A 26811-nucleotide genomic window follows, 5' to 3' on the forward strand; every position below is an offset into this window, starting at 1 on the left:
AACACTAAAGTACATGCCCCGGTCGATCTAATTTTGTCTTATTATTTTGTATTTTTTTTCTAAGAAGGTTCTGATTTATTAAAAACAAATATAAAATCAGAAGAGAACGGGAAGGCTGGCCGCAGAGGCCCAAAATGATTGAGAAGTAGCTACATTGGGCCTGAAAGCATCTAGAATCATTCTGTTTGGTCGCAGTGTTTTGTGAAAATAATTTCATCGATTTTCCTTAGTAGAATCAACAAAAAAATTTCCGAGAAAATCACTAATTTTCCGAGGAAAGACTTGAGACCGAGAGATTACGTCTGATTATTTTCTTAAAATTTAATTTTAATTTGGCTCCCTACACAGTCCATGGCCGAAGCAGAGAGTAAGGAAGAAGCACTCGAGACAAAACTCGTCGATAAGGTCGGAGAAGCCATCTCTGCTATTGGCGACGCCAAGCACGTCGACCAAGTCATCTCCGCTGTTCATTCCGTCGCCCTTCTTCTCTTCCCGGTCGATCCAACGACACGCATCGGAGACAAGGTTTGTCTTTATCGGTGTCTTGTCTAATTTCGAACTTCTCGACATAGGAGTCTAGAGCTTTACTTATGATTATGTCTTTTGTCGCCACACAGGTCTCTAGCTCCCTTGTTCCTTGTGCAAAAGATGAGAGAAGTGATTGGTCTCAAACGTTTTACCGAGGTGTTGCGTTTCCAACGTTTGCTCGCGTCTTGTTGCTTGGTAAGTTTCTATCAAAGTTCACACCTTTTTTTTTATTTTTTTTTGTGTGACTTTGCTTCTTACTTCCTTGTAGTTTGCTACTGTGTTCTGTTTTAGATACTGGTTGGTTTGAGTTGTTGTTTCTTTCATCTAGTTTGGATGTTATGTTTGTGTATGTTCAACTAGTTCTTGTTTTTCATAATACAGATGTTGCATCGGATTGGCTCTCTTGCTTCCCTGTTTCAGTTCAGAAACATTTGTATGATTCGTTCTTCTTAGATGGGCCTGTTGTCGAGGTTGTTCAGGTCTTGGTCCCGTTCCTACACCATGTCGACAAAAATTCTTCCGTTGATGCCAATTCTGTCCAGACCAATGTGGAAAGGTGCCCGAAACACACAATTCTTTTCTGTCTATTTCATCCATTCATTTTCTAGTGGTATATTTAGACTCTAGCTGGTGCAAATGTTAGTATAAGTATATATTATTAGCCGCCTGTCAGTGATGTGACTTTGTTGTGATGACAGATTGCTTATATTGTGTTTGCTTGAAAACGCTGGAGTGCTTAAAATGACTAAAGAAATTGGTGATTATTATCAAGGAGACAGTTCCAGGAACGGAAATCTCAAGCCTTTGTTATCAAGGCTGTCACAGATACTGACCTCCATTCCTGATAAAGCACGGTTGAAATCCCCGCCTTTGCTTTCCTCTCAGTATCCTTTTCTCTAGCGCCTTCAGTGTGATCTATTTTAGCCATCTTTTAAGTAACTAGATATCTTTTTTTTTTATGTTAACTATCATATACAGTAAGGTCAGTGTTTGTCTTTGACATGAGTCCTTCAGCTTATACTTCAAGCACATTACCAATCAGCTTCTTCAAATATTAGACGACAGAGCTTCCTGCAATGAGGCTAACAGCACAGATATTGTTTTATCATTTGTGGGGGAAATGTTTTCCCGTATCTGTCGACGCGGATTATCAGGTATGCTCCGAGCATTTCACTTCTCAACCTACTGTATAGTTTCTTTGTGGATTTTGAATTACCATTGACTTGCTTGTATTCACGTTTTGTCCCCTGCAATGGCTGAGTTAGGAGAATGTCGTCGCTACAGATAGGAGAAAGGATATGCTATAATAATATTTTTAGCACTGATGGTGTGACTATGTGTTTTTTATTAGAGTTATTTCAGTAAACAAAATTTGATGTACTTCAGAGTAATTTTTATTCTGTTTTTTTTTCTTTCTTTAATTTACAGATTTGCTGTTAAGTGAAGTAACACCTCATGTCCTAGCTCATGTTAGGAGATTACTAAACTCAAATAAGGGTTCTGTTGAGATTGAATCATTTCAGTTGGATCCTACATCCCAGATTTGGTCGAAAACTATGGAAGCAGTGACTGATCCATATGCTGTTGAGAAAATGGCTGAACAACTCTTACATCAGCTATATGCTGAGCATGCAAGTGATGTTGAAGCTTTCTGGACTATTTGGACTCTGTTTCATCGCAATGTGAAACATCAGGCATCTGTGAGGTGTGCAAAAGTGTTTTTGTTGCTCTTTTTTCAAAGAAGACAGATTTGTTGTCTATTGGTTTTTCCCACTTGAGTGTATTTTGCAAGTAATTTTGTGGACTTAATATTTCAGGTCCATATTTGTTGACAAATTTTTGCTGTGGAAAGTGTTTCCTATCCGTTGTCTGCGATGGATCTTACAGTTTTCGGTTCTTGAGTGCCCACCGGTTACTAATACACTTGCTAAAGGTGACATCACGCAAGGACTGCTTGAAACAACGCAGCGAATAGCCTCAGTTTGGTCAAAAGGGGAGTTTCTGCAGTCTGTCCCATTGGAGCAGCAAGCTTGTATCCTCTTCTTTTTTTCTAAAAAACTTTATGTCGAAAATTAATCACACATTGTAGGTTGGGAGTAGGCGTATTGTTTAATCACTGTGTAGGTGGTGAAGAAATGTTTTAATCTCCATGCTACTGTTTAAAGAATTCCAGCTCCTGTTTCCCATAATATATGTTGCAGATATAACTGCAGCTCTTGGGCTTTGCCTGGAGAACATGTCGAGAGAGGAACTAGATAGAAAGAAGGATGTAATGCACAACATTCTCCAAGGAGTTAGCTGTATAAGACTCATCTCTCTCAATATATTGGGCAAAAAACTTAAACGCTTAATTGGTCTTATGTCGTTTGCTTGTTATTTGCAAACAGGTAGACTGGAGAACCCAGGAGATCTGGTACGGAAAATGGCTAGCTCTATTGCCTTTATGTTCTCTAAAGTTATTGACCCGAAGAATCTTCTCTACCTTGATGATTCATTCACTGGGAATGCAATTGACTGGGAATCTGAATTGCAAACGGCCGTTGGAGGGGTCCGGTCAATCACGAGTTCAAGGGAAAATGGAGACGGTGAAACCAAAACATCAGCAGACTCTAGCCGCAGAAACAAGGAGAAGAAGGATCGCAAGAGCAAGGACATAGCTAACTTTGTATTGGCTGATCCAGATGAAATGGTTGATTTGGCTACTTTAAACTGTGGAACAGAGAGTGATAAAGATGATGGTGATGATAACGCAAGTGTCAGCTCTGATAACTCAAGTGTTACTTCTTTGGAGCCATATGATCTGTTAGATGATGATAAGGACTTAGGGAAACAGTTTACACATTTGGTTGATGTTGTTGGAGCTCTTCGGAAGACTAATGATGCTGATGGGGTAAGTAACTAGGATATAATTGTTGTATATACTTTCACTAAGATTCAACAGAAAGTGCTAACTTTGATGAAAATGACGTCTTGCAGGTGGAGAAAGCGATATATGTTGCAGAGAAGCTTGTGCGAGCATCTCCGGATGAACTGACTCATATAGCTGGTGATCTTGCTCGGATTCTTGTACAGGTTCGCTGCTCTGATATAACAGTCGAAGGTGAAGAAGATTCAGCAGAAGAGAAGCGGCAAAGAGCTCTAATAGCGTTGCTCGTGACCCGTCCCTTTGAATCCCTGGAAACTCTTAACAGTGTTTTGTATTCGCCTAACGTAGACGTAAGTCAGCGCATAATGATACTTGATGTCATGTCTGAAGCAGCTCGAGAGCTTGCTAATACCAGGACACTGAAACCTAAACACCAAGCACGTGGACCTCTGATATCGAATATCTCAGATCCTCAACCCTGGTATTTGCCTAGCGATGCGAGTACCCCATGGAAAAAGGTCGAGGAGACAGCATCTTTTCATCTTAACTGGGCCAACCGATACGAGAGGGAGCTACAGCCGAAACCTGGACAGAAGATGAAAGGGAAAACTCGAAGGTGGAGCCTGAGATCAGGAGATAGAGATCAAAGTAGTACTGACTGGTCACAGAATAGGTTTCCACTATACGCAGCAGCATTTATGCTTCCAGCCATGAAAGAGTTTGACAAGAAACGACATGGTGTTGACTTGCTTGGTAGGGACTTTGTTGTCCTTGGGAAACTTGTTCACATGCTCGGAGTCTGTATGCAGTGTGCATCAATGCATCCAGAAGCATCTGCGTTAGCTCTCTCTCTTCTAGATATGTTACAACGAAGGTACACATCATAGCTTCTTTTTTGCTTATGATCCAGACTTCAGCACCTTATACTGAGTGCTTTCATGCTTGAAAAACTTAATACAGGGAAGTCTGCAATCACCCAGAAGCCTATGTCCGAAGGGCGGTTCTTTTTGCAGCCTCTTCTGTTTTGATTGCTCTTCACCCTTCTTACATAGTCTCAGCCTTAGCTGAAGGAAATTTTGAACTTGCCAGAGCTCTTGAATGGATCAGAACGTGGGCTCTTCAAGTAGCTGACTCAGATATCGACCGAGACTGCTACTCGGTAAGTCATACATTCTCCGTGGTTATATAACTAAAGGACAAAGTCTTTCATTAGCTTAAACAGTTTTACAATTTGGCTTATGTTCTGTGTCTTGTCTTTAGATGGCTTTGTCATGTCTCCAACTTCACGCCGAGATGGCTCTCCAAACTTCCCGAGCTTTAGAACCAGCTGGTGGGAAAAGCAGCAGCAGCATGGGACCGATGAACATAAGTCTACCTTCTGCTATCTCTAAGCTGACATCAATCAAACTTCCTTCTTCAAATGTTCTTCTCTAGCTAATATAGCTACATTTCTTGAACTAAATAAACTTATTGTGTGTTAATTCGAATTTTGATATCTATTGCAATTTGCAAGTGTTTGTTTTGAAAAGTAGGAACTTGTTCATTTTGATTAACAAATTAGGTTAAGAGTGCAAACCCTTTCAGCAGTCAAGGATAACATGTGCTAAAAGAAGATTCTTAACATCTTCTATTCAGATTTATTTTATAGTCAATGGCGCAAATAAAAAATCAGCTGGTTACTACTTAAATATAAGTAATATAACAGGCATGCCTAGCCAAAACCAGAACAGTAGTTTGATATATCAAAGAACCTAAAAACATAAATACTATCCACAATGGGGTTCCTAAGATTTCTCCTCTGATGAAGTTTGAGATTTCATACCAACTGATAACATCCTCAGGATCTCTTTTTACCCTTTCGAATCTTCTGATGAAACTAGTTTTCTACTAATCTTCTGTGCTATGCTGATGTCTTGTAGCCGTTAAAAGTTAAAACACTTTGGTCAACGAATGGCTCCCGAAGAATCAAATGTATTGCAGAAATCTTCCAAGTCTTTATGGCTAAACCAGTCCTCTTTCAACTGCATATTTTAAACCAAAAAAAAAAAACGAAACAAACTTATCGCTAACAATGAGAAAAATGATTGTTAAGTGATGCTAATAAACTTACGAAACATGGGTAACTGTCGATGTTGAAGCTGCAGGCCTTTTCTATAAACCGATGAATGTAGTATAGAACAAAGCTTCCACATTCCACATCATTTGTCTGCTGTGGAACCTGAAACTATGACAAGTCAAAAATCCAATTCTGAGATATAAGCATCAAGAAATCCGAAATTAGATATGGTGTCATTACATCTGGCGCATGGAGAGGGATATCATCAACCAAGCTCGAGTCCTCACTTCTTCCCTCGATTCTGAATATGTCCAACACAAACCTGAAAGACAAAGAAGAAGCTACAAACATGTTTACTCACCAAATATCATTCAAGAAAGAGAGAGAGAGAGAAAGAGAGTACTTGCTTTCTTATATCAGGTTCAAGCCGCTGCGCAGTCTCAGTTGTTTTCAGTGAATCAAGAAACAGCATGCATGTCTTGTCGTTATCATCATCAAGATCTTCCCCAAAATTGCAAAAGATCAACAAAGTCCAATGGCTCCTAAATGAAATCATAACACTAGAGTTAAACAGCTTATCAAGAACATTACTAGTATATGGCAAGAAAATGAACTGACCAATAGACGATAGGAAGAAAAACATATTCCTTTGAGAAGATGTGTTTTGCCTTTATGGATTCGAAAACACTGCTTCTAACTCTCTCGTTTTCGCTTTTGTACATACTAAACCATAGACAATCTACGTACACAAAAGAGTTCTTTTTCTCATCCAAGACGTCCTTCTTCCACAAAACCCTATTCAAAAGTAGACCAATCAGAGAAAAGACATTGATAAACATTCCTTTTTTTTTTTTGAAAGAGTAAAAGAGATGATTGATTGATTACTCTAGATAGTTTATGAATATGTTGGAGTTGAGTTTTTTCCGTAGCTTGGAGACTAAGTACTTGCACTTGACCCTTCTTCTTGACCTTTCACGACGTGTGCATTCCTCATAGAAACAAGGGGCAGTGACTTTGAACATCTCAAACTCTTCCTCGGTTAGTTTGGGTTTAGAATCACGCGTGTTCAGATAAGCAATATGCTTCCAACACGATCTGTGGTTTTCATATTCATCTTCCTCAATATCTGTTACAAAAAAAAAAAAAACAATATAATGCAGAACTAAAAGTATCAAGATTTCATTGTGATCCGACATAAAAAAAGTCCCAAACTTTCCACAAATTAATCCAATTTTCTGAATCGAATTTTCCTAAACCCTAATCCCCAAAACTGCAGAGATCAAAAACAAAAACAAAAAAAGAACGGAGGCAATCATTACCCTCAATTATAGTAACAGATGCAGGAGGAGCAATGACGGCTTTGGTATTTCTAACACGGTTACTTCTTCTTCTCGACATTGAAGAATCAATACGCGAGAGAGAGAGAGAGAGAGAGAGAGAGAGAGAGAGATAGGTCAGTGAGTTTCTATACTTATTCTTCTTCTTCTCTTCTCTGTTCCTTCTCTCTTCTTGTCCAAAGTCTCAGCCTTTTTTACTCTTGGTGGTTCCCTACCATAATGTACCTTACCCGAATACGAAAACTCCTCTTTTGGCCCTTGATTTTGCTCCCTTTGTCAACGATTCTACGGTCAAGATGACTTCAAGTCTCTTTATTAGATATTTATTGAGTTATTTACATTACAGTTTTTGACTTTTTATCTATGCTATTATTTGAAATAATGATTTTGTTAATTTATCACTAAGAAATTCTCTTTTTTTTTTTAGTTTATTTTCAAAAAATAGCTCTAAAAACTTAAAGAAGTTTTATTAAAGGGTAAAAATATATTTATATCCTAAGTTTAACTAATGTAGACTTATGGTTTAGATTTATAAAGGGTGAGATTTTGAAGATATGATTTCAAATTTTAAAAAAAATTTAAATAAATATTAAAAAAAATTAAAAAAAAAAACATTTTGGTTATTTTATTCTTTGAAGGTTATTTCGTGATAAAAACTTTAAAAATAAAATTATTTGAGAGAATTGTCTATTATCAATTCATCCATAATTTTAAGAGTAATTAGTTTTAATACTATTTTTTATTCAAAAATCTATCTTAGAATTGATATTTGAGATAATTAATTAGAAATAGATAATAAATATATTGGTAATATCATAATTAGTTTTATGCCTTATATTTACTTTATGATTTAAATAGTTTGTATTATAGCTAATTTTTATATTGTGATATTAACGACTTATATCATTGCCAACTTATTTTGTTCATATAAGAAATATAGATCTGATTAAAGATTATTTACAGATTAAAGTGTTGAAATTTTAAAATACATGAAAAAATTCAAAAAATTGTTTCAACGAAATTGGTGTGTTTTAGATATCTTTTTAAGTATAGTATTGTTTACCAATTTGTATTAATTATACGATTTGGTGTTAATCAATTAAATTTTTTAGGATTTAATTTATGTTTTTGCTCTGAATATTCTATTGGTAACTTTCATACTAGATAAATTAATTACCACAAAAATTAATAAATTTCACTAATTTCAGATATGACCAATTCAAATTAGGACACGATTTTATAAGATAATATAGTGTATAACAATCCATAATGGTAGGAGTATTTTTCAAATATGGCCACATTAAAATTTTATATTAAATATTAATCTGTACATTTTTTATAAATATAAACAAAACATTGTATTGTTTTACAATGAAATAAATCTCTAAATATTTTTAACAGTTCAAAACATTTTGATATTGTTTTACCATTTTACATATTAAACACTTTTACATTACATAATACCTATTTTATATAAATCATTAGATTAATTAATATATAAACCAAGGGAAAATGATTTTTTTTTATTTTATATAAAATAACTTTAAAATAGATACATGATAAACACATAAATCATTTATTTGCATAGAATTATTACAATGTCAACATCTAAATTTGCTATATTTTGTATTTGTCTTATTGTTTCTTATTAGTCTTCATGAATGCATGCAATATATAGCTTATATTTCGTCCAATCCTCTATCGTGTTTTCAAAGTGTTTTATTTCTTAAATGTTATATTGGTGTCGTCAATCTGGAAAAAAAATCTAAATCAACATGCTCTAAAACACCAAATAATATTTGGTTTCAAATACACAATGAAGAAACACCTAAGTGAAATGTCAGAAAGATTTATATTACTGCCATTGAATTTTTCTAAAGAAAATTTTGAGCATTTAGAAATTTTCGATCTTATCATTTTAATTGGGCGTTTTTCTTATAAAACATTAAAATTATTTTTATTCACCAAAAAAACACACAAGGAAAAAAAAAGATCAAACAAATTTCATTAAATAAATAAAAAACTCTTATACCTCTTACTTTAAAAATATGTAAATATAAATAATTATTTAAATAAATAATAAAAAATATTATTGTCGAATAATACGTTTTTTAATTCAAACTTTATTTATTATTTTGAAATCCAAAAAAATTGAAACTATTTTAAAGCTTTTAAATTTATATACATCTTTTAAGAAAATATTAAACCCTAAATCTGAAACTTCATGTCTTAAATCTCAAATTTTAGTAGATATTAGTTAACTATGTGGATATAAATGTATATTTACATCTTTAATGAAATATTTTGATTATTTAATATATCCTCCTATACATTAAAAGAGAAGTCACTTTAGTGATTTATGCTGATATGACATTAATATAGAGCTTCTCAGAAAAATTGTTATAATTTTATTGGTCGATTGTTTTGAATTTTATTTTTCATTTATTTTAATCAATCGCTTATGTTGACAAGCCCAAAACTATTGTCGATTTTGTTAAGCCCATATATAGCTAGTGGATAATAATTATCGATTTAGTTTAGCCTTGGGCAAGATTTAAAACTAAGACAAATATTAAAAATTTCCTTATTATTCAAACAGTAAACTTGCGCATGTTGATATCATATTAATTACATTTGTTTAGAAAATATTTTAATGTTTCTAATTAGTAGGGGTGGGCGTTTGGGTACCCGTTCGGGTTCGGATCGGGTATTTCGGATTTTCGAGTATTTCGGTATAGAGGTGTAGAACCCGTTCGGGTATTTCTGTACTTCGGGTCGGATTCGGGTATTTTTAGTTCGGATTCGGTTATTTCAGATCGGGTTCGGATATTTAGATTTTGAAAAAAAAAATTAAAATTTTCATTTCTCAAGTTTCTTATATTTAAAAATATAACTTTCAGTTAACTAATTTTTTATTTTTAATAGATTGAATGGTTAATAGATTTGGACATAACATTTTAAAACTAAAAAGGCATTAATTTAGTTATTTTTAAAAAAAAATTGGATGTAACTTTTTGTTAATTTTTTAAATAAAAAACTTGACATGCATTTTCGGATCGGGTTCGGGTGCCACTTTGGATATCGGGTAAAGTGCCCACCCCTACTAATTAGGTTGTTTGTTTTTAATAACTTACCTTTCTAATATGGATTACTTGCGCAAGTTGAAATCATTAAATATGCAAATAACTTATTGACAAAATTTGTTTTTAATTACTTACCTTAATATGGATTACTTGCTCAAGTTGAAATCATTAAATATGCAAATCACTTATTCACAATATGGATTACTTGCGCAAGTTGAAATCATTAAATATTATCGATTTAGTTTACCCTTAGGCAAGATTTAGAATTAAGACAAATATTGAAAACTTTCATTATTATTCAAACGGTAAACTTGCGCATGTTGATATCATATTTATTACATTGCTTACAAAATATTCTAATGTTTCTAATTAGGTTGTTTGTTTTTAATAACTTACCTTTCTAATATGGATTACTTGCGCAAGTTAAAATCATATCATATGCAAATCATTTTTTGACAATACACATTTAATATCTTTCTTTAAACGATTTCATTATTTATTGTGCAAAATATTATGCGTCATTAATATGAGAAATAAATCGATTGTATATATATAGGTTCCGTTTGAATAAATCGACTTTATATTTTTTTTCTTTTTGTAGACAAAACTAAAAAGTACAGTCCAGTTGCAAGACCTATTAGATGCAACAAGAATGTTAGTTCCCCGTACAAGGTAAAACCATGAACTCAACTCTTTGTGTCTTGTCTCCAAAAAGCATGTATGATCTATCCTTTCCATGTGTTGAATACTGGTAACGACAATATGGTCTTCCTTTTTTTATATGTAGACCAGGTCGTGAGAGTGATAGTGATCCAGAAAACCTTGAACATGCTGAGAAGCTTCGCCAAGTTAAAGCAGTTATTGAAGAGGTTCTTTAGTACTTTCTCTTTTTTTTTTTTGAATATAGTCCGGGGAAAGTATTACATAGTATCATTTAGTAATACTATCTTATATCATTTTTTTGTTGAATATACTATCTTATAAGTAAGCTAGCATTATGCATTTTTTATTTAATTCATGAGGTCACTTTCAAAGCAGTCAAACAACCTAGAAAATTAATAATCGAACCAACTACCTTTTTTTATTAGACCGGATATTAGTTCCACCAATAATCGTGGTCAACTTACCAACATGGTGCATATATGTCAAATTGACAAATCTACGTTTAAGTAATCCAACCTGTAAGGGATTTAGATTTTTTTGTGAATCTCGTGGATTGATCTATCGTAGATTGGGGTTCATAGGTGAAGTTTCAAGAAATTGTTATAATTTGATTGGTCGATTGTTTTTAATTTTTATTTATTTAATTTAGATCTAAAAATTTAAGATAAGTCTAAAATCATTAACATCACTTGCCATATAATCTAACGAATATTACAAATAACAATTTATGGAAACTAATTCTCGAAATTATAGAAAGATTAATAATGTTTTATTTATTACTTTTAATATTTATAAACTATAAAATACAATGAACGAAATTTTATATAAGATAATCATACTAGTTTTATACTCTACTTGATGAATTGTGTTCGAATATAATTATATAATAACTATTTTACACCGTACGAGGTATGTCAATTTAATATTATTTCTCGATGAAGTACATTTCTCGATGACGGTATGTCAATTTAATATTATTTCATGTTCAATAAAATTTAGAAGTTTATAAATCTATCAAATAATGTTAACCCGTTAAATTGCTTACAAAATTTATTTAATTTTTTGCAAGTTTCTAATTGAATTTGTTTTCTTTATCGAGAAATATACTTCATAATTTATATTATTTATGGATAATATTTTGATTTTTATTATATTTTCTTTTAATATGTCTACATAAATGTTTGTTTATTATTTATGGAAAAATAATATTATTCACCTAAAATAAAGAATTACGAAACATATACAATATAATTCTAATTAATGATAATATAAAATATGTTACTTCTAAAATTATACACTATTTATTCCATTTTTTGAATGAAAATATCTTCGTAAACACACAAAATATTTTGTGACGTTGCAATTATACATACACACAATATCTACCTCTTCATACTGACGTTACTGTGTTCCCTCTCGTGAGGTACAGACCGAGAGGGAACATAGGGTGCGGGCTGGTCATGTTTTTATGTCCGCGTAGGATGCGGACCGGTCACCTAGTTCATAATAAAAACGTTTCTATTGTTAACGTAAGGAATTTAGCATCTGATTTCAATAAAAAATAACAACAGTTTGTTAATTATTTTCTCGTTGGCACTGATTAGAATTTAAATTTAGAGCCATGCTCCATATCTAATAACCTTGAGAGTATCGACTTTGTGATTCGATGCGGTTAGCGTTTGGCTCTTCCTGCTATTGCCGCGCAGCGAAGAATCTGCTGTTCAGAGTCACAGCTCGAGCTTTATCAGGAACCACACAGAAGAATCCTAATAATCTCTTCTCTCTTCTACATCAATCCCCAAACGTTAACCATCTCCGCCATCTCCACGCTCATCTTCTCCGCACCTCCAACTACTCCAACGTAGTCCTCAGCTCCAAGCTCGTCCTCGCTTACTCCAAGCTTAACCATCTCTTCCCTACCTCGCTCGCTGTCTTCTGGCACATGCCACATCGCAACATCTTCTCATGGAATATAATCATCGGTGAGTTCTCCAGATCAGGCTTTCCCTCGCAATCAATCGATTTGTTTCTTCGTATGTGGGGTGAGTCCAGCGTCAGACCCGATGATTTCACGCTTCCTCTCGTCCTACGAGCTTGCTCTGCCTCTCGGGAGGCGAGGCTCGGTGTTCATGTGCTGAGTTTGAAATTAGGATTCGGCGTGAGTTTGTTTGTTAGTTCCGCGTTAGTGATAATGTATGTTGATATTGGTGAAATTTTATATGCGCGTAAGTTGTTCGATGAAATGCTTGTGAGAGACTCTGTTCTCTACACGGCTATGTTTGGCGGTTATGTTCAGGAAGGAGAAGCTGTCTTGGGTTTGGCTCTGTTCAGAGAAATGATGTGTTATGGGTTTTCGCTAGACTCGGTGGTAATGGTGAGTTTAGTAACGGCTTGTGGACAGCTTGGGACGTTGAAACACGGGAAGAGCGTACATGGGTGGTGTATCAGGAGATGCCCTTGCTTGGGTTTGAATCTCGGCAATGCTGTTGTCGATATGTATGTGAAGTGCTCAAAGCTAGTTTATGCGCATAGAGTTTTCGTTGAGATGCCGACCCGAGACGTGATCTCTTGGAGCTCTCTTGTTTTGGGTTATGGGTTGGACGGGGACGTTGTCATGTCGGTTAAACTGTTTGACGAGATGCTCGAGGAAGGAATCGAGCCCAATGCTGTTACTTTTCTTGGTGTCTTATCAGCATGTGCACACGGTGGCCTTGTGGACAAGTCTTGGCTGTATTTCAGACAGATGCACGAGTATAAGATAGTTCCCGAGTTGAAACACTATGCTAGTATGGCGGATTGTATGGCTAGAGCAGGTCTTTTGGAGGAAGCAGAGAAGTTTATGGAAGAAATGCCCGTGGAAGCTGATGAGGCTGTTATGGGTGCGGTGTTGAGTGGGTGCAAGGTGTATGGGAATGTACAAGTAGGGGAAAGAGTGGCAAAGAAGCTGATCCAACTTAAGCCAGGGAAAGCTGGGTACTATGTGACGTTGGCTGGTCTATATACAGCTGCAGGTCGGTTTGACGAAGCTGAGAGCCTGAGGCAGTGGATGAAGGATAAGCAGATTTCTAAGGTTCCCGGATGTAGCTCAATATAAAGATGGATACATTGTTTCCTGGGATTTTTATGTGAAAGATCACCAGAAGCGCCGTTATACAAAACTGCATTTGTGTTTATGCAGATTGGTATGATCCAACCGTCAAGTTGGTGAAACTATAACTAGACTTTTGATGAGGAACTGAAATCAAGGAGAAAAATATTGACAAGCTCATTAAAAAACTCTAGACATTTGCACAAAAATAAAGCAAGGTAAACAGTGGCAGAGCTAGGATAATTTTTTAAGGACACTGTAATTACATTAAATTGTTTATTATCAAATAAATTATTAATTTTTAAATTACTTGAATTATCTAATAATATTTCAAATCTTCTACAATGAATATTTAGTTATTTTAACTTTTTTTTTGTCGTCAACTATTACAGACTCATACTGACTCTGTAAACCAAATCAGTTGATCTGCATCTATGTGAACGACAAAAGACGGTTGTTTCCTAGCACTGCGTGCTAGTCTATCTGCCATTATATTTTGCGTCTTTGGTACATAGATGATCTCTGATCTGGTGAAGCTCTCTTTTAGGGTCTTGACATCCTCCAAGTAATTTGCAAAAGCTGGATATTATAAAACCAAAGTAGTAGTACATCAAGCAAGAGATTGCTAAAGTTAGAAGAAGTTTCTTTTTAAAATTAAAAAAAATTATCATTAGTATAACTAGAAAACAATGCTCAAATCAGTTTTTACAGTCAGCATCTGTTTTTACACAAGAAATTGTCGGGTTTAAGATTGATTTTTAGGCTAGGTTTATTAGAAAACCAGTAATTCAACATTCTTATATATATACAGCAATAATTATATTTAAGTGAGAGCACTATAACTGCAACTTAATATCAAAGTTAAAACTAAAGAGGTTTGCTGATATATGCTGAGTTAATTTTGATTTTGAGAACAAAAAAGGTTAATTAAAAATTATTCAGCAGAGTTCTAGTTGTCAAAAAATAATAATTGAGTGAATATACATAATATAGTTCAATAATATAAAAATTCCAATAATAATTGAGTGAATATACATAATTAACGAACTAAAGTTGAATATTTTACCATCAAAAATTTCAACTGAAAGAGGTCATGAAAAATAAATAAGAGCAATTACCGAATAATGATTCTCATATGATATAAAAAATCATTAAAAGAAAAAAGATATAAAGAAAATACTTAATTAAAACATATAAAACTAGAGAAACACAACTGAGAAATCGTTGAGTGTGTAGAAATGAAACCATATCTAATACTAGAACTTACAATATAAACAATTAGACTTTCAAATCAAAAACATTGTGCTGTATAACTAACTGACATCCCACAGTGCAGAAAAACCACTAGAAACATAAATATTTTGTGATTATTTATTACTTTCATTATAGTCAATTTTTTAAATATATACTATATATAAATAAATAAATTTTAAAATCATATTCTAAGAAATAATCAATAACATTTATTTAGAAAATTGTAGTTGTTTATTTAGATAATATGGTTTACCTAATCTACAAATATAGTAGCATATGAAGAATCAATAATGTATATTTTTATCACAGTAATTTGACTATTTTCCCACATTTACTAAATAAGCAATTACTAGGTGATAATCCACGCCATACGCGGAGTTAAGAGACTTATAGTTTATCACTTTAAATATATAGGTATTAGAAAAATAAAAATCATAGAAAGAAATATTACATTTTATATGATAAAAGGATTTCACGAAATTGTGTATGTTTATATAAATTAAGCTTCGATTTATTTTTTAACCTTGTCTATTTGTTTTTTTAATTTGAAGTATAGGTCCTGAAAGTGAATTTCTAGGAGTAAGAAAGCTTATATAAAATAAATTATGAAGTAAAGTTAAACAAAACATTGGCAATAGAATTATTGTTTTCATAAATAAATTATAAATATAAAATAAAACATAGGATAAGCAATAGAGTAATAAAATATGAAAGAAACAAAATATAAGAAACTAATATGGTGAGGATGTATTGATTAGGTTTGCCATGAGTGTTTGCTTGCAAGAATGTTTGCCGTAAGGATGTATTGAGAAAGAGAATATGGTGAAAAAAATGTAAATAGAAAGCTTTGTATATATATATATACAAAAAGGTGTGGCGCTAGGGTAAATAATGATAACTAATCTCCATCTTTATTTGCGTATTGAAAATTAATATTGACTGTCCATCACTTGCCATGTTCATAATTCAAATTCACGTCGGATTCGATGGACTATTAGTCTATTATAAAAACAATTACATATATTGGTCAACGCAAATAAATTAAAGCTCAATCAATGTCGATGAATAAACGCATGTATGATTCGGTTTCGACTGTAATTTTCCATTAAAAAACGTATAATATTAATGAGTACGTTTAAAATAGGAATTAGTGTTATATTTAGCTCGAAACATTCCTAATTCGACATTAATTTTCTATTACCAAAATCAATTATGTTAATGAGTACGTTTAAAACAGGGATCTGTGTCATCATTCCTAATTTTGAATATTGTGAAGATCATTCGTTGTGTTTCAAAAAAAAATGAAGATCATTCATTTGCCCACAAGTAATGCTAATTGACAATGTATAATCGATTTTTGGAATGTTCATGGCGCGGAAATAAATGATATAATTGCAGAGCGTTTGGAAGGCATTCTTGATAGGGTTCAAGAGGAAATGACATTATTATGAAGTGCATTGTATTTTATACCATTTTGGGAAAATTGTATCTAGCGTAATTTAAACACCCGACGTACAGTGGACAACTTAAAATTACCTGCATAAAACAAATATTGGACCATGAGAACTATATGAACTTTAAAATTTGCTCTGATTCATACACATTATATACGGGTCCTCCTCTTTATAACTTTTGAAGATGTATTATTCAGTATTTCATATTTAACGGTGTAAATATTATATATTAAGTTTAAATAAAATCTTCTGAGCAAAATATATTAATTTGAATAAAATCCTCTTAACATATATGGTTTTTTCAATATTAAAGTAAAAAATAGAATTTTTTATTCAAATATCATAGAAAACACATTTTCGTGTGTAAAGATGTGGTTTAAGTAAAATCTTCTCAGCAAAACATATTAATTTGAATAAAATCTTCTTAAGATGTATGGTTTTTTCAATATTAAAGTAAAAACCATATGTGTGATTCAAATATCATAGAAAACATATTTTCGATTCTAAACATTATATAATAAGTTTTAAAAAAATCTACTTAACATATATGGTTTTTAATATGATATCTTGCATATTTACATTGTTTTATCCATTCATCCATGAGCATTTTTATCATATAGATTAGGATTTAGCCATGTCTAGGTTGCATTTTGCATTCATTGTCCTTATTAGGTGCTGGAGTGTGCCATGGAGTGATTTGAGATGTTTGGGAGCATTATGATCCAAAAGGGGGTGAAAGATGAGCATGGATGGAGCCTTTAGAGAAATCTTCTGTTGCTAAGATTTTGTGGAGACACAGAAAATTGAGTTAGCTTTCTAATGGAAGTGGTTTCAAGTCATTTGGAGATGTAATGAAGGAGTTATGATCAATTTACTAGAGGCATATCCATCCTGGTCGAGTATCGCAGAGTGACCTTCCAGAGCGACACCATAAGGTAGCTCCCAACCCAGAGCGACCTTCCAGAGCTACACCCCTACGTCACTCGCCTTTTAATCATTTTGGAGGCCAAAACATAGGCCTGGAGGGACCTTCCAGAGCGACACCATAAGGTAGCTCCCACCAGAGCTACGTCTCGGAGCTACACCACGAAGTCCCTCCGCGTGTTTTGCTTGGACGAAACTTATGATTTTTCAGGGACCTTTTGGTCATTTGTTTTGATGTTTTACACTTTCTAAACCTAAGTTAAGTACTTTGTAAGCCATGGGAGGCAAGGATAATCTCTTTTCTAGAGAAGAACTAGTAAAAAACCTCTTTTGATTCAGATTTCATTGCTTTTCATCTTGTGTTCTTGTTGATTTCTTATCTATTTCTCTACATGGTTAATCTAAAATCCAATATGGGTTTAAGAGGAATCATGGAGATTAGTGAGTAATCACCTTTTGAATTCATGGGTTAGGGAGATTAAGGGTGATTAGGTTAGAGCTAGGATGTTTTAGTGTAGATCATTCATATTTCCTTGCTAGTAGAGTAATCATAATGCATCTTCTGAGTTGGCCACTCAAAAGTTGATCCTTAGGCATTTCTCACCCGAAAGGTGTTCGATGAAATGCCCGAGACAACTCTCCTAGGCTTTTAGTATACTTTGCCAAAGACATTTGTTGTTAAAGATGCTAAGATAGCTAATAGACTTGTTATTAATGATTGCTTTCATATTATTCAACCAAAGACATTTGATGTTTGAGATATGTTAGCAAATGAGCATTCATCTAGACATAGAGCTTGCTTAGAATTGTGTCTAGGCTTAAGGTTGATAGTTTGATTGATCTTTTGCCATCTTTAGTTCGATACTTGATCACCCAAGGTCTAATCCCTATGCCCATGAGTTCTCTTTTCCCTTAGTTAAGAAAGTATCATTCTGTTATTGCTTTTTAGTTTTAGTCATAGCTTAAAACCCATCTAAATCATTGGTTGCACTTAGATTAAGTGAGTACTTGCATTCTCAGTGCTTTGATATCCCTCAGAACTGGTTCGACAATCTTTTATACTACAACATTTGTTTTAGGAGCCTTGAAAACTCCTAACATCATAATATTAAAGTAAAAGTAGAATTTATGATTCAAATTTTATAGAAAACACACTTTTCGTTTCTAAAAAAAAATCATTTTTGTTCCATTAGCTAACTTTTGTAAATTTTTCTTCAGGAGAAATGATTTTTTTATTATTATTAAAACTGTCAAATAGATTTTGTGCTTATAGAATATCATTTTAAAGAATATAAATATAGTCACGTCGATTAGACAAAATCGTGGTTTGTCATGCAACTAAATCATGATGCATTGGTTTTGCTTGGACCAATCAAACAAATTGAGTGTAAACTAAGTTAGAGATCACATTGCATACACACTAACAAACATGTTATGTAAATGTGAATAAAACATTATGTTAAGTTACAATTAATGACTAATGACAAAAAATGTAATAAGTCTAATAAAGAGAAGATAATTAATTAGAGAGGGTGAGAGTGAATATGGTGTTGCCACCTAGGAAATGACATTCTTGTTATTAACACATGAGCTTAAGGTTAGTCTCTAATAATGCTCCTACTTTAATAATAAAGGGATAAAGAAAAAAAATATCAGTAAATTCAATAAATAAGTACAATTACATAGTTACCTACATCAAACGTAAATAATGTTAATTTTAATTAGATGTATACAAGGATGAGATGTGAATGTGTTTTCATTAAAAACGACATAACAGAAAATAAAGGTAACATCCAAAATAATCAAGATCGCAAATTATAATAGACAACAACTAAAAACCAAATCGCACTAGAAAAATAAACAAACATCAGACGTTAAACAAAATAAATATAATAAGCTACAAATAACGTATCGAATATAGGATCAAGTTTTTGTAAAAGGAAACAATATGAAAGACCATTTGAAATCCTAACAACATATCAATACCACATATCTTTAATGAAGAAACAATTATTGTAAACAAACAAAACATATCTTATCATATATCATTTATGTTCACCTAAATTTTTCTAAAAGAAAAAAACTATTATCATAAACATTTTTTGCAAATGCAAACCTAAAACACAAACCACAAAACCATATAAAATAATAATAATCTAGATCACAAGTAAAGTATATCCTACCCGTAGGACGGACCGATCCTAGTTTCTGATATAGCGTAGCCTGAAAGGTGTATCGAAGCAGAAATTTTGGGAGTCCATTGAAGTCTTTGTAGTGGAGAAGAGCCATGATCTAATTAAATAAAAACTTCGATTTGTTGGTTGGATTGGGTTTAAAACTGAACCAAATCAAACTGTTTAGATTCATTAAATCTTTAACCAAATAATTGGGGCATATAACTTTAGTTTAGTTTAGATTTAGGTGGATCGGTTTGGTTTTCCCCTAACCAAGATAATTAATCATTGTGTAAAACGAAAACTTTAAAACTTAGCCATACATTTGGAATTTGGTACGCCGTTGGACATTATGAATTTGACGTCTTCTTTTCTATCATAATGAATTAGACTCCAAAAACAACACACTGAGTTAACATTGGTACACGTAACGTTTTCCATTATTGCAAAGCTGATAGATGTCCCACGTAACGCTGGATATTTCTTGCTATTGTAGGTGTAGACTGTAGTACAACATTTGTTCTTTACTCTCCTCTTTTGTTTTCTTTTGCTCGACATGTTACCTTTTCATTGGGTAGTTACTTTGTTATATTCCTTGTTTGTTCAAAATGTGGGTAAAGAAACCAAAATCAAATTGTGAGTTCGACTCGAAAATCTCTTCAAGAAAGTAACTACCTAAAAATTTGCACCAAACAAATTTTATTTCCACACCTTTAAATCCTCTGTAGAAAATTCTAAGCTTAGGAATGGTTTCAGGAACTCTTTCAAATATAATCCATATAGTTTGATTGAAAAACAATCAAACGAAAAGAGGAATTCAGAATATAGTGAAAGGACAAACAACAAATTATACAAGAGGCAGGTTTAGATATTTGATTGAATCGGATCGTTGAAATAGTCGAATAATAGAGCATTTTACAAGGCATATACCAATCGAAAAATATATACCGGTTCAATCATATCATATTATACATTAACGTTTCAAACCAGTTGGGTCACATTCATTTGAAGCGATCAAGAAAGCACGTTTTGTGTTTGGACCACTTTTGGATTTTGCAGTTGGACGGTGACGACCTCGCCGTGAAATATGACACAGGCGATAAATGCATTAAATACTTACAATTGTTCTTATGTTTAACACTTACAATTAATTACCTTTAAACAAATTAGCATCACCAATGCGTTAGTGCAAACAAAAAGATGCACACAAGAACTCCAAACAAATTACACTCGAGGAAAAAAGAAAAGCAAAGACTACAGAATAAAAACGACATGATCTATTATGCTTAAAATAAAAAGCTAGAGACTTGCCTTTTACTAAAGCATATTTTGTTTCGAAGAGATCATGCAGTGCACGATCAGGACAGTTTCGTCGCTGCTCGCGACTATACTGATCTTACGGTGCGGTACCAGTACATTATATATATTTCCCGGTCAAAGGCACAAAGCGGCCTTAACGTCCATCGTCCATTCTCCACACGTCGCAAGGCACCGTGACGGAGCATCTCTCACGATCTTGACACGTGAACTGTAGTGTCATCCTGCATGTGAAAGCCGTGTACGTTAGCATCGGCCTCTCCCTCATCACCAACCGTACGATCACGTGGAAACTTTCGCCGCTCTTGTTCTCCGGTGCACCTTCTTTAACACGAATGTTATCCCTCGCCATCTTCCTGTACGCCTCATTTGTCCACGTCACTCTACCTGAACCGTCCGATATGAAACCAGGACACGTGTCCCTCACGAGATTCATCTTCCTTTCTTCGTCGGACCTCCCCAGGCCGTAACCGTCATTCCATGCATCTGTTACACGCTCCACCGTCATACACGAAGAAATCACCACCGTTCTCCCCATGACCTCCACCGACTGGTAAGTTTGAGTAATCATCCCGCCGCCATCGCTTAAACTCAGCCAAAACGGACCCTGCCGCTTCTGCTTCTCCGCAGACGCCACCGACAGTTTCATATCTGTAAAAGCACTTTGACCGGGCCTCTCCGGCAACAGAGATAGAGTCACCTTAGCTTCCCCGCCGTGAGCTACGGTTTTTTCCAATTTCTTCCGCCGAGTGCACCTCCTAGCGCTACCTCCGTTCTCCGTCTGCTGACATTTCCTCTTTCCTCTAAAGGAAACGTTGGAGCTTCCGGAAAAGCTCTCTCCGCTGGATACGGGCTTTCCTCCGCAGCCGTAGTCGCTGGTTGGTTTAGGAGCGATGGGACGAAATCGAAGCATGATGCGATCAGCTTGAGAGAGATCATAAGCGTACCGTCCAGCTCAGTCGGTGTACCTTGCAATGCAACACCCTCCCCTACCGTCCATTTCTCTCTGTATACAAGATTTTACTTGGACTGAGGAACACTGAGCCAATGGTTATAGGGTTTTATAATGCCTGTGATCCGAACACGTGTTGGAGCCTACATGTGTGTTTTTCCTGTACGGATTGTGATCTAGACACGTGTTGTAGCTTGTCTTGCCCCCGCTTGTGTTGGTCTAGAAGAGGCTGTTAAAGGGTTTGGTTGGTTGCAAGTTGCACATGGAAAGTTATTCTCTCCTCCATTTTCTTTTTTGCTCAAACAAGGAGTTATTAGAAAAATTCTTACTAGTTAAAGGAAAATAAAAAATATTAAAAATATCAAAAAGAGTGTACAAAAGTTCTTAAACCTCATCTTTTAGAGCAGCATTAACGCAAAGGGGAGAGAGCGTGGATTCTAATCTTTTTTTTATTACTTTTTTTTGTTTTATCCGATTTAAAAAAAAAAATTAAAAATGGACCAATCGCGGGTCGTCACGTGTCAGTGGAACCTGCAAAAAGTGGCAAAACCCTCACAAACTCACCTCTTATGGAAGAGGTAAAAAATACATGTTTTAAATAATGGTGGGACCCGCATGATTTTAAATTATTTTTTATTGGAAGGGCAAGCCTTAAGAGTAGGGGTTTTCAATCCAGATATCGGTTCGGTTTCGATTCGTTTTTTTTCGGTTTTCGGTATTTCGGTTAGTAAAATATAACTATCATTCTAAATCTATATTTACTTCGGTTCAGTTCGGTTTATATACCGTCGGTTTTTGGTTTATTCGGTTTTATACCAAAAAACATAATTATTTTGTTTGAGATCATATTATCTGAATTTTAGAGTCATATTGTCAACACAGTCATTTATTAAAAATATATTACATGTTCAAATAAATGAACAAAAAAATAAAAATGCTTCTACCATCAAATAAAATAATCAAATCTATAACTAAAATCAAAGCTTGAAATTTTGAAAATAAAAATATGAAACAAAACAGAAACATGAAAGAAAATTTTTTCCACTCTTCCTTATTTAGTGTTCACTAAAGTCATGCTTTTTCAATTGAAAATTTTCCATTAATTATTGTCCATCAAATTTATAATCTTCATATTAATTTAGTGAAGACTAAAATAAATCAAAAAGATCAAAAAAAGACTTAGAAAATAAGATGTCTGAATTGCGATGTATTGTTATTTAGTTATAGTTCAAGTGTTTTACAAATTAAGGTAATAGTTATTAACACAAATTTAACTTATGTAACAAATAGATTTTCATGTATTGTTATAAAATAGATACATATTTACATGTTTCTACTTTTAATCGGTTTTGTTCGGTTTATTCGGTTTAATCGGTTATATACCAAACTATATCCAAATCCTACGGTTTTTATAAAATTATATCTATTCGGTTTATATGGTATATACCAAAACTAAACCATATTGTCTATTTCGGTTCGGTTTTACCATATTGAACAACCCTACTTAAGAGGCACCGTTATTGATGCTCTTAGTAACTCCAAACAACATGTGTCATTCATCTGCTTTTTCAACTGAATTAAAAAAACAAAAGTTTAACCATTTAAATATAATATTGATATTTTTTTTTCTTTTAGAACCAAGAAGATTTCTTAGTGATAATGTTGCTCTAAGTTATTCCAAAACGTTTTTATTATCCCCTGTAATATTATCAGTGACATAAAATGATAAATGTGACGACACTAAATTTTTGCATTATTGCAAATATATTTTCGTAGGTAGTTTGAACTTGATTTGTGCTATGAGTGGTCGTTTCTTATCTTTAGATAAAATTAATTCGAGGATATAAGATGCTTTCCGTAATTAAATGCAATCACTAAAGTTCATAGTGGTCGGGTTCCGTCATGGGTTCTCTGAGGCGGCAAATGATGCTGATCCATAGTGGTTGAGTTGGTCTTCAACTCTTGTGTTTGGCGGTTTCTTCATTTGCTCGGAGTAATGCTTCCCAGTGCCAACAGCTGGTTACTTGATCTCGTTGGGAACATTATTTCTTGAGTTCTTCGTGCAGGGTATGAGCTTGGTTTGACAGCGTTGCAGTTGCTATTCAATCCCAATTTTTATGGTATCGAGTCTATTTGTTTAGTATTGAATCTGTTTGTGATGTCCTTTGAGTGTTTGTCTGTGTTTAGGTCTAGGTTGTTGTGTGTGTTGTATGGTCTTGTGTTTATGTTTTTGTCCGATCTTAATTAAATTTCGCTGTGGATCAATGGTGAGAAGAGAGTGGAGACTATGTTCTCCCGCACCGATTAATCGGAATCAGTCGGTAATCATGAAAGTCAAATCTAGAATTATGATAAGTGGCTTGTATGTGTGTCATTCGTTAGAATTGGGTCTGGAGCTTATGAAGTAACCCAACTAGTTGTCCTTCCGAAGTGTAGCAGGGAAGCCTTAGATCATATAGATTTTATTCGAATCAATGTTGTAATCATTGTTTTTATGTCTGTTACGAATGATTAATGAAATTTCAATATTTTTTAAATGCAATCACTAAACTTAATCTATCACCAAATTTTGCTATCGAGAGAAAATAATATATGGGGTCAATAATTCAACTATATGGGGTTAATAATTCAACTATAGTTTCTGGATCAAATTGCATGCTTATATACAAACCGAGAAACTTGTATATTGAAGGGTTTTTTCCAAGATGATAAACTTTGTTATTTGCAATATTTTACGTCGATGTTTTTTTTTATACATTTAGAGTAATCATCTGAGAAAATTGAACAACAATAATAACTAAACTAAGATAAAAGTCCTACAAACTCGAAAAGCCAAGCCGGTAGGGTGAAATCAACATAGAACACAGCTGAAGAGGAACTCCGAGCACCTCGTGCAAGCTTGTCCGCCACTAGATTAGTTGCTTTTGGTATATATTGAATCTTGAAGGAAGAAAAGAAACTCTTACTGCGTCGAAACTCTTCCTAGTGTGTAACAAAAGCTGGTCATTCACCAGGTGAAGACACCATCTTCACCAGTTGAGATTAGTCTGTTTCAAAAACTACATCTGAAACAGAGCTTCACATTCTGCATGTAAAGCTGATAAGATTCTTCGGAGATTCATCGCCCCCATCATCTTCTCTTCTGATCCTACGCCTCGGCAGAACTATCCGTGCCGGAGAATGATACCACGCACCATCTATAAAACAAATCCTCGAGTGACCCGAATATTGCCAGTCAAAAGCTTGTGTACCCTGAAACTGCATTTCTGGAATTGTTATTTGAGCCTCCACCCATACCTCACTCTCCACTTCCGCAATTCGAAGAATTTCCTGAGAGTTTTCATTTCTATTACTAAAAACTTTATTGTTTCTATTTTTCCAAATGTACCATAATATCTATGGAAAGTTGTTAAAATCATATTCTTTTGGCAATTTCCAAAAAAGATAATCCATATTAGTAAAAACCGAAGCGGTGGGAAAAATACCAGAGGCTGAAGAGATTTTTGATAAATCCCAGGTTTGCAGAGCTGGTGGGCATTCAAATAAAGCATGATTCACTGACTCTTCCTCAGCACCAAAAATACTGCATCGTGTATTACAATTAATACCTCGTGCCCTTAAAAATTTTTGCCAACGAAATAGTACCGGAGAGAAATTTTTTATGTGTGACTACCGCATTCATTTTTATTAGAAAAAGATGACATATCTTAGTAAAAATGATGACATGATTTAAAGGTAATTCTGACTAAACATTTTCATTTAATGTTGATTTAAATTTTGGTAAACTTTTTAGAATGTGGTAAAAACACATATATCATCACTAAGTTAAATCTACTAAAATATAACATTAATACAATAAAATAGGTTGACAAAAAAGGAAAAAAGTTTATTTAAAAATCAAAAATATGATTTAATTCTATTTTTGATAATTATAGAATTTCTTTTCACTAAAAAGTGTTTCAAACATTTATGCAATTTTTTTCAACTATAAACTTCTAATTCTAATACCATCAGTTTCCTTTTATATTTACAAATTCTTAAAAGCAATTTAGTTTTTCTTTTTGATAATTTTAAAAAAAAATCTAGCAAAAGTTTTTCTTAATTTTATGCAATTTGATTTAATATATTTTAACCCACAAAAGTAAATAAAAATCTATACAAAATTATAAGTTTAAATATAAACTTTAAACAAAAATTAGTTACATATCTTAATTTTTTATGTCTAACTAAATTAAAAGTTAAATTAAAATTTCTAAGCGAATAGTAAATCTAAAATTTTAACACATTTTTATTTTTAAATTTTATTTTCTGATGCACTAGACGGAAGCAAGGTTGTGGCTGAGACTGAAGCAAGACTGAAGCAAGGCACATGTGTTATTAGTACGAAAGACCAACCAAGCCACAGAGGTAAATATGACAACAACATTACCTCAAATATCAGGACAATGGTGTTATTAGGCTTGAGCGTTCGGTGCTCCCATCGGATTAAGTTTGGGGGAAATGGATTTTCGGGTTTTTGGTTCTTAGCTCAGAAGTTCCATTCGGGTTATATAAAATTTCAGTATGGACTCGGTTCAGAACCTATCAGGTTCGGGCCGGATTGGTCATCGACTCACGATCTGCTTAGTTCCGAAGTAAAAATGGTCAAGTTCGGTTTCAGGTTTTGTAACCAAAAACAACTGAATGTAACTAAATTAACCGAAAATAACTCAACAGTCTGATCGAATCCGAAAACAAAATTTTCATAAGAACCGAAGACATGAAATAAACAAACATGTGATTGATTCCTCTAATATAAATGTAAACAAGTTTTAGGTGATTTATACTTGATGATATATTTTTCTTTAACTGTATATGTTATTTTGTATTAAGATTTAATTTCATATGATTTTAGTTACCAATTTTCTTATTTGTGTGAATTAAGTACTAGGAAAATGTATTGTTTACAAACATTTGGTAATTAGTTCTAACTGTATATGAAATTACGTCTTCTTAAAATATGTAATTATTTTTTATCAGATAAAGATTTCTTATTTGCGTGAATAAAATACAGTTTGAAAAACAAATTTGATGAAAATTTGATGTTTAGAAGTATTTTCGTAACTTTTTTAAAGT

The 26811-nt window shown here is 33.5% G+C and overlaps 4 protein-coding genes across 5 annotated transcripts; 2 read left to right on the forward strand and 2 right to left on the reverse strand.

Annotated features, from left to right (window-relative positions):
* The first annotated feature begins 191 nt into the window (after positions 1 to 191).
* On the forward strand, positions 192 to 4954 carry LOC103873531 (telomere length regulation protein TEL2 homolog). The gene is made up of 12 exons (XM_009151943.3): positions 192 to 525; positions 618 to 723; positions 910 to 1084; positions 1227 to 1412; positions 1543 to 1682; positions 1957 to 2233; positions 2346 to 2560; positions 2730 to 2828; positions 2916 to 3418; positions 3505 to 4268; positions 4355 to 4553; positions 4655 to 4954. The coding sequence occupies exons 1-12, from the start codon at positions 352 to 354 to the stop codon at positions 4826 to 4828; spliced, it is 3012 nt and encodes a 1003-aa protein (XP_009150191.2). The 5' UTR covers positions 192 to 351; the 3' UTR covers positions 4829 to 4954.
* A 99-nt stretch (positions 4955 to 5053) lies between these two features.
* LOC103873532 (probable ubiquitin-like-specific protease 2B) lies at positions 5054 to 7035 on the reverse strand. Of its 2 annotated transcripts, none has more exons than XM_009151944.3 (7): positions 6770 to 7035; positions 6336 to 6576; positions 6069 to 6245; positions 5858 to 5992; positions 5691 to 5772; positions 5505 to 5618; positions 5054 to 5415 (listed from the first exon to the last, which is right to left on the reverse strand). In XM_009151944.3, exons 1-7 carry the CDS (start codon positions 6846 to 6848, stop codon positions 5338 to 5340), a joined length of 906 nt encoding a protein of 301 aa, XP_009150192.1. In that variant the 5' UTR covers positions 6849 to 7035; the 3' UTR covers positions 5054 to 5337. The 2 variants fall into 2 exon arrangements, with proteins under 2 accessions (XP_009150192.1, XP_009150193.1); XM_009151945.3 differs by having other exon boundaries at positions 5505 to 5612; positions 6770 to 7017.
* Positions 7036 to 11777: 4742 nt separating this feature from the next.
* On the forward strand, positions 11778 to 17591 carry LOC103873530 (pentatricopeptide repeat-containing protein At4g14170). The gene has a single exon (XM_033274065.1). It carries the CDS (start codon positions 12200 to 12202, stop codon positions 13625 to 13627), a length of 1428 nt encoding a protein of 475 aa, XP_033129956.1. The 5' UTR covers positions 11778 to 12199; the 3' UTR covers positions 13628 to 17591.
* Positions 17592 to 19326: 1735 nt separating this feature from the next.
* On the reverse strand, positions 19327 to 22961 carry LOC103873529. The gene has a single exon (XM_018652644.2). It carries the CDS (start codon positions 21655 to 21657, stop codon positions 20881 to 20883), a length of 777 nt encoding a protein of 258 aa, XP_018508160.1. The 5' UTR covers positions 21658 to 22961; the 3' UTR covers positions 19327 to 20880.
* Between the last annotated feature and the right edge of the window lie 3850 nt (positions 22962 to 26811).

This window comes from Brassica rapa, chromosome A06 (genome assembly GCF_000309985.2).
Source record: "Brassica rapa cultivar Chiifu-401-42 chromosome A06, CAAS_Brap_v3.01, whole genome shotgun sequence".
NCBI classification, from domain to species: domain Eukaryota; kingdom Viridiplantae; phylum Streptophyta; class Magnoliopsida; order Brassicales; family Brassicaceae; genus Brassica; species Brassica rapa.

What these genes read in the sequence shown, in the direction of transcription:
- LOC103873531 (XM_009151943.3), top strand. Translation starts at nt 352, where the DNA reads ATGGCCGAAGCAGAGAGTAAGGAAGAAGCACTCGAGACAAAACTCGTC. An exon ending in CCGCCTTTGCTTTCCTCTCA is followed by an intron (nt 1,413 to 1,542) that starts GTATCCTTTTCT and finishes TGAGTCCTTCAG; the next exon opens with CTTATACTTCAAGCACATTA. An exon ending in CTGTCGACGCGGATTATCAG is followed by an intron (nt 1,683 to 1,956) that starts GTATGCTCCGAG and finishes TTTAATTTACAG; the next exon opens with ATTTGCTGTTAAGTGAAGTA.
- LOC103873532 (XM_009151944.3), bottom strand. Translation starts at nt 6,848, where the DNA reads ATGTCGAGAAGAAGAAGTAACCGTGTTAGAAATACCAAAGCCGTCATT. An exon ending in TTTCTTCCTATCGTCTATTG is followed by an intron (nt 5,993 to 6,068) that starts GTCAGTTCATTT and finishes GATTTCATTTAG; the next exon opens with GAGCCATTGGACTTTGTTGA. An exon ending in TCGACAGTTACCCATGTTTC is followed by an intron (nt 5,416 to 5,504) that starts GTAAGTTTATTA and finishes TAAAATATGCAG; the next exon opens with TTGAAAGAGGACTGGTTTAG.
- LOC103873530 (XM_033274065.1), top strand. Translation starts at nt 12,200, where the DNA reads ATGCGGTTAGCGTTTGGCTCTTCCTGCTATTGCCGCGCAGCGAAGAAT.
- LOC103873529 (XM_018652644.2), bottom strand. Translation starts at nt 21,657, where the DNA reads ATGCTTCGATTTCGTCCCATCGCTCCTAAACCAACCAGCGACTACGGC.